The sequence below is a fragment of the Alternaria viburni genome (assembly GCF_023758015.1).
Source record: "Alternaria viburni strain BMP 2772 chromosome Unknown scaffold_2, whole genome shotgun sequence".
In the NCBI taxonomy this organism is placed as follows: domain Eukaryota; kingdom Fungi; phylum Ascomycota; class Dothideomycetes; order Pleosporales; family Pleosporaceae; genus Alternaria; species Alternaria viburni.
The window spans coordinates 629,883-636,870 of NW_026055771.1; the positions used below are offsets into that span (position 1 = coordinate 629,883).

General features: G+C 52.2%; 3 protein-coding genes across 3 annotated transcripts; 1 reads left to right on the forward strand and 2 right to left on the reverse strand.

Annotated features, from left to right (window-relative positions):
• Positions 1-1,824: 1,824 nt before the first annotated feature.
• On the reverse strand, positions 1,825-2,400 carry J4E79_001145 (uncharacterized protein; the record flags this gene model as incomplete). Its single annotated transcript, XM_049350055.1, has 1 exon — positions 1,825-2,400. The coding sequence occupies one exon, from the start codon at positions 2,398-2,400 to the stop codon at positions 1,825-1,827; it is 576 nt and encodes a 191-aa protein (XP_049215214.1).
• Positions 2,401-2,894: 494 nt separating this feature from the next.
• On the forward strand, positions 2,895-3,599 carry J4E79_001146 (uncharacterized protein; the record flags this gene model as incomplete). Its single annotated transcript, XM_049350056.1, has 1 exon — positions 2,895-3,599. One exon carries the CDS (start codon positions 2,895-2,897, stop codon positions 3,597-3,599), a length of 705 nt encoding a protein of 234 aa, XP_049215215.1.
• A 361-nt stretch (positions 3,600-3,960) lies between these two features.
• On the reverse strand, positions 3,961-5,737 carry J4E79_001147 (uncharacterized protein; the record flags this gene model as incomplete). Its single annotated transcript, XM_049350057.1, has 4 exons — positions 3,961-4,523; positions 4,578-4,861; positions 4,911-5,368; positions 5,423-5,737. The coding sequence occupies 4 exons, from the start codon at positions 5,735-5,737 to the stop codon at positions 3,961-3,963; spliced, it is 1,620 nt and encodes a 539-aa protein (XP_049215216.1).
• Positions 5,738-6,988: the final 1,251 nt, after the last annotated feature.

The window sequence follows — 6,988 nt, forward strand, 5'->3', positions numbered from 1 at the left end:
GGATTGTCTGTAGCTGTGGCATGGAAGGACGAGAAGCTAATATTCGCGGAAAACCAACGGGTAGCCCCTTTCTCTTACACACTTGCCTTTTTGCTTGTTCACAAATTTTCAGAGGTTTGTCCATCAGAATCGCAAGGAGGAGAAGTGGTACTCGCACAACATAAACGTGTTCCAACCCCTCGACTGAGTTGAACTCAACACCATGTTCTTGTAACACTGTTTGTTCTGCAAGGCCCGTGTTGTCGCAACATAGTCCCTGCCCTCTTGAGACAGCGTTCAGACTAAACATGAGTTTGGAGTAGTATAGATGCGCAGAATTGCAGGTGTCTAGGAAAGTGAAGCCTGGGGATATGGGTTTGTCTGGCGTTCCGAGATTTTGGAATAGCTTGAAGGGCTTGAGGGGCTTGATCGGCTCCGTGAGGATTACGCAGAACTCCAGACATGGTGATGAGCGAAAACAAGGCTGCGATCCAAGGAAATCTGCGGCCCCCAACTCGAGGGTTTGTGCTACTAGTATAGCTGTGCAGATACATAGTGTACCCTCACATCTTTGCAATACTTCTGCTGCCAATTCAACTCTGGAGATGTGGTAATCGACTTCCAGGTTGCTGCCATTGCAGCTAGCCAGAGAAAGAAGTGAGTAAACACGATCGCGCGAATCCAAGCACTGCTTCTCCCGATAGTGGTCCAATAGATGGATCAAAGATTTGTCCTGGAACTGTTCCCGCCGAGTGTGCGCGTGGAGGAGCCGAGCAAAGTGGGGATATAATTCGCATCGTATGTTCACTCTGGCTAACATCTGTTCCATGCTCTTGAGGTCAATAGACGCCGCGCCTATCCATATAGTCACTCGCTGGGCAAGCATTATTTCTTGCACGATCCATGCACGAGTCCAATACTTGTTGTGTAGGATGAATTCGGCAAAGTCTTTGCGACACAAGTACGCGGCTTTGACCTTGCCAATGGTATCACTACCGCCCCTCAAGAAAAGTGACACAAAGGGGAGGAGTTCCGACGGCATTGAACCAGGCCACAATATGGTCTCTAAAGCGTTTCTATATATCATCCCCATTTGGAGAACCTGGTGATTGAGCTCAAGAACATTGGACTGGTCGATACACACGGCATCTATCCAGTATGGCCCGATATCAGCAGTAGCGGTACCGGATGCCACTCTTTCGCGTGCAGCACTCAGGAAACCGAAGAGATTTTGACCGACTGAGAACGACTTGCCGTCCATCATGATGTCACGCGATGGATCGGGATCGCCCCAACGGTAGGAGAGGCAGACGTATGCGGCCTGAACGTTGGTATGTATAATGGAACATTGAACTCGGCCATCGTGCGAAAGGGCGGGAAGGATGTGAACAAGTCGGATTGAGGGCTCAGAGTGATCAAGAGGCTGATGTCTGAAGACGGCGTCGCACTCTGGTGCTGGTGTGAGGTGTATTGCAGTGCCCATACTGACAAAGGAAGACGGAATGAGCTGTGATCAGGTAGAAAGAGGAAAGGAAGTGTTGCAAAAAGAGCAGGCGCATCGTTGCAAGGGACGGACCGCCAAGCGGGGGAGAGGGGCTATGCTGGCCAAAACCTGACCGGTGTCTACGAGGCTGAAGGTAGCCATGATAGGCTCTACGATCCCATGAGATCACTAGACAGACGTCAGCGATGCTTTGATTCGATACAACACAGACCGGCTTACAGCATATAGCGAGCGTTATCATGTATGTGTGCGCAAGCTGGAATTGTCCATATTGCGACAGTTTCCCTTACTTCGCATAATGGTCTCAAGGGTGCGCATTTCTGTTGCACATGCATGTCCGATCAGCCTTCAAATTCCGGTCTACCACCCACATCCATCTCATTCTCAACACCGTACGCATCTTCGAAGCTCGCCAGCTTGACTCCCCACATATCTCCAGCCTTTCCAGGCCGTCCATCATCAACGTCGAGCTCATCTTCACCATCCCAGTTGCCGTCGCCGGGCCACCGGAAGGCTAAAACAGCGCCGTCCTTCAGCCCAGCCCCCTTAGGACATTGCTTGACGTTCGCTGTGCCTGCCTTCGCTCCACCGTTGGCGCTCCCACTGGCTTTCGCCTTGCCTTTACCCTTGCCACTCTCCTCTTCCTCTTCGCCAATAGTATATTCCCACTCTCCTAATTCGAAACCCTCGTTCGCGTCGTTGATGTTTACTGGCCGACCGAGCTGGATGTCTGACGCGGATGGAGGTAGTGGTATCGACTCGCCGGTTTCGGGGTTCTTGAAGTCGGTTTCTTGTAGAGCGTCGTACAGGTATGTTTTGATCGTGTCGAAGGTGTGTAGAGGATCGACGTGTAGGATGACGGTTGTCTTGTGGGCCTTGAGACGAAGCGTCCAGGTCTGCGGTGAAGGTGTCGCCATCGTGATGTGGCGGTGTTATAGGATAGGGTATAGTCGTTGGACGTGTATTGTGCGCGTTCAAAGGGAATATACAGGTAATTGCGAGTGACGCTGTAGTGTTTGGGTGGAAGAGACGCGTTGTTGCTAATCAATGGAGGGGATCGCGGGGAGGAAGGCGCGACCTGAACCCTTGCTAGAAATCTTGGCGAGTCGAGCTTACGAGCTTCCTCGACCTTCACCTCACCAGATATCTATTCCAGCCCGTATACCACGAGACTCACTTGCTCTCTGGATCTTCTTAAGCGCATTTAGTAAAGTGTGTCTAGTGTATCACCCGCAAATTCGGCGCGCGCTCGGAAGTCTGACGAAATCGGACTCGAGGCATCTCCGCACCACCTCCGCACCTGTCGCAAACCTCACCCAACGATTATATTAGGATCGCAACTACGACTGTGTACCGCGCCCAAGGGCACTACAATTCGACGATGGCGACGACTTCGCCCACATCATCAACGATGCCACCCCCAGAAATGCTCGCGACACCACCCCAACGGCCTACACAACCCCTCCCCTACGCACCCCGCTTAGGCATGCCCTTCGACCGGCGCCTCCTCCTCACAACCTCGCTCTCCTTCCTCTCCGGCTTCACGCTCGGCTCCCTAAACGCCGGTCACATGGCCTCCCTGCGCTTCCGCGCCGAAAACGCGCACCGGCTGCCCATCTCAAATCCCGGCTGGTACCTGTACCACAAATCGAAGAACTACTACAAATGGCGCTATGGCATCGTTGAGGGATTAAGAAAAGGCGCATATATCGCAGCATGGTCATCCGTCTTCTTTGTCGTGGAGGAGAGTCTAGACGTTTTCCGGGGTACATGGAGCGCGGGACGTACGATGGAGGAGATGGAGGGTGTGGATGAATTGGATATGCGGAGGATAAATAAGGGGATAGCGGGGAGTAGGGATTTCATTTCGAGTGGGTTGGCGGGTATGGTTACGGGTGGCCTCTGGAGTGCATGGCATCAATTTCCTGTTTCGACAGCTGCGAGGACGATTCGCTTGGGTCTACTTGTCGGGGCTGGGTTTGGGCTAGGTCAAGATGGGTTGATCTGGGCGAAGAACAAGTGGGGTGGTGATAAGCTGGAGGAGAGTTGGATATATAAGGGCGCGAGGAACAAGATGGTTGAGGAGGATGTTAAGAGTAGTTTGGAGAAGGAGTGAGGTATTGGATTGGGAGTGAGTTGGACTGGAATGAGAAGAGAACGAAACACAGAAGATACCAAGAGGATCAGTATCAATGCGCAGAAGAAGCGCGAGGCTCACACAGGCAGAAGCTATGGTGACGGGTCAGCGCAGCATGACGCAGATGCTTCTTGAAAGATCAAACTTCCCAGCGTCGAGGTGTTGTCATTTGATCTATGACCGAAGGTGGCACGGAAGATAATGGAGACTGCGCAAAGTAGCAACAACAAACTCATCTCTCAAAAGCCATTTTGGTCTTGATTTGGATATCATTTGCACAGAGTACGTTCTATCGTTACAGTCATGCGCATCGTCTACTTTCTTTTCGTCCACCACCACCCTATTCCTTGTCAAAGCGCACAGCTGGCTGTTCCCGAATCCAGCTCAGATCCACCTTGTGGCCCAACAGCTCCCTGATATTCGATACGCCATACTTCATCATCGTCGGCCTCTCCAGACTGAGTCCGAATCCATAGACGCGCATATCCTTGGGCAGGCCCATGGGCTCCAGCATCTCCGGCCTGAACATACCACTGTTGCCAATCTCGATCCACTTGTCCAGACCGACGTGGAAACCGAAGATCTCCATACTGGGCTCGGTGTAAGGGTTGAAGGCGGGTTTGAAGCGGAGGTTTGTTAAGCCCATGTTAGCGAAGAAGTCTTCTAGGAAGCGCATGAGACCGCCTAGTGTGAGGCCGAAGTCTGCGATGACACCTTCGATCTGGTGGAACTCGGCAAGATGGGTCGCGTCGACGGTTTCGTTACGGAAGACGCGGTCGATGGAGAAGTAGCGGGCGGGCCGTGGGTCTTCAGCGAGGCGGTGGAGAGCCCATGTTGAGACTGCGGTTGTGTGCGTGCGGAGGACGAGGCGGAGGGATTCATCCTCTTCCCATGGGTACCGGTCTGTGCAGTATTAGTATAGATTCATGCTCAATGGGGGTTTAAATAGTAACGAACATCCTATTGAGCCGAAAGCGCCCTCTTGGTGGACCTTCTTCACGTCTTGCCAGTACTTCTCAAAGTCCCTGGGCTTCTTTTCCTTCTTCTCGCTCTCGGGTGTAGAGAAGAGACGTTTTGACCCAGCCTCCATGCGGTCCATCGTCGCTTCGTTCGCAGGGTCTAACCGCGGCTTGTCGGCTTTTGGTGGATATGAAACGAAGAAGGTGTCCTGCATGTCGCGGGCGGGATGTTGCTGTGGTACGAAGAGCGCGTCGAAGTTCCAGAAACCGGTGTCGACGTAGCTAGAGAGTGTAAGTAGTATACGAGTATGATATCTGGGTCAATACGTACTGTCCTGTAGGCATCTCTACGAAGCCTTGTGAGAAGAAGATATTCCTGAACTCTTGCCTGACCTTGTTCAGGGGATGTAATGCGCCAGAATCTTGGTTTGCGCCGAGCGCAGCGAAGTTGTAGGGCTTGAAGTTTGCGGTCTTCCAGGCATCGTTCGTGAGTAGCTCCACAGTCAAGTCTGTGTGTTCTACTGGTATTTCCTTCGCGTACTTGGGCCCCTTTGTGATGGTGTATGTGATGACTTTCGTAACGGTGACGAGTTTCTTCTTCTTCAGCTGAGCGAGGAGTTTGGCGTCGTCGAGGGATTGGGTGTCTTTGATGCCTTGAAGGAGTTCGCGGTTGAGATCTTTCGGCTCTTCGGTCTGGAGAAGGATGATGTCGCTCCCGTCCTTCTTTATCCACTTGTTCTTGAATCCATTGCCTTGTCCTACACTCGCAACTTCCTTTCCGAAGACATTCTATGCGTTGTATCAGTCGCTCATTCTCAATTTGGTCCATGATGGCATGCATACAGGTAGGTCTGCGATTGGGACTCTTTCCTTCTCCTTGACATACTGCCAGACCCTGAATTCGTGACTGCCATCCGCTACTATGCCTTCCGACTCTGGTGTAAGAATGACCTTTTCCGAGTCCAGTGATTTGTATTGGACCATCGAGCGACTCGCTAGCCTGTCCAGCGCAGCCTTGATTTCGGCTTGCGATATCGCGGGGAAGTCTTCATTGCTCTGGAGGGGCTCCTTGGTGTCTAAGAGATCGAGAATTTCTTGTGTGAGGTTTTGGCCTTTAGTCTCGAGCGGTACGGGAACAGGGCCCCTTGTTCCAGGCATTTTTGCGGTTGTGATAGAAAGTTAAATGCTACAATACTCCAGTCACGAACGTGGGGTTGCGGCGATGAGTCGAAAGTGGAAGGGTCGTCGGAGATTTGAAGGCCCGTTCGGACTTCAGCGCCACTTGATTGGCTTGTCGGCGGCGCAGCCTCGCAGCATCTCCATGCACTCACCTACCTGCAAAACCGAGCAATGCAGTTGACTGTGCCCTGCGCTACCGAATTTCGTCTTTTACAAATACGTCATTCAGGCAGCATACGTCTGATCACGTCCATGGGCTGCTAGCCATCTATGAAGTTCCTTACGAAGTCGGATAATTTGCTTCGCCATGACCGGACACATGTTACTGAGAGACCAGACACTCCACAAGTTCGCTTTCGATGCGCAAGTGAAATGGGGCGAGATCAATGAGACGACACAGACAGGCTAACGGTTTCAAGGAGATCTCTAACATTGAGGTACACTAACAAAATCGACGATGACGTGTTTGTCTTTTGCGGCTCGCGCCTTCGATATGCCCACGAGACACAGCAACTTGCTTCTTCGACTGTCCTTCAAGCCAGCGCACATCGATGCGGGTGCCAAGTCGACCTGCTTGGGCCTCTTTTCATCCTGCAACTACGCACTACATCTACATCAATCGCATTACACTTGTGTCGCCTGGACAGAAGCCTACAAGATTTCTTGGTCATGCTTATCCGCTATCGTGCATACAATAGTCCTATACGCCTTTTCGCAAGCCAAGAGGCGCTGCGTTCTGCTAGCACAACGCTGCAACTTGCTACAGTCCCCACTAGTTCTCATGATCAAAGCTCGATCCTGCAGAAAAGGCGCACGCGTAAAGGGCCACGCAAGTCCCAAGTTGCACTTGCACCTCAAACACGCAAGCAAGATCTGCGGTCGTTCTGCCAACTAGCGTGTTGTGCCCACACACCTGGACGCTGCCACTCTTACCAGTCGACTGCCGCGCCTGATACGCGATCAACATGCGATCGCTCTCGACGGTCGAACAAAACACCAAGAGCTAGATGTCGTAGAGCATTGGCCTCCGCTCGGTTCCAGAATCGCTTTGGGGAAGTGTTGCAAAAGCGAGCTAGCTGATCCCGAGACCAAGTGCAGACGGTAGCGTTGTGGATGGTATCGCGGACGTGCGCACATGTTATCGAATGTTATCGAAACTGCATCGCGATGTCTGTATTATAGGCGGTATTATTCGCCGCGGTTACTGGGAATCATCGACGACCTGTGGTC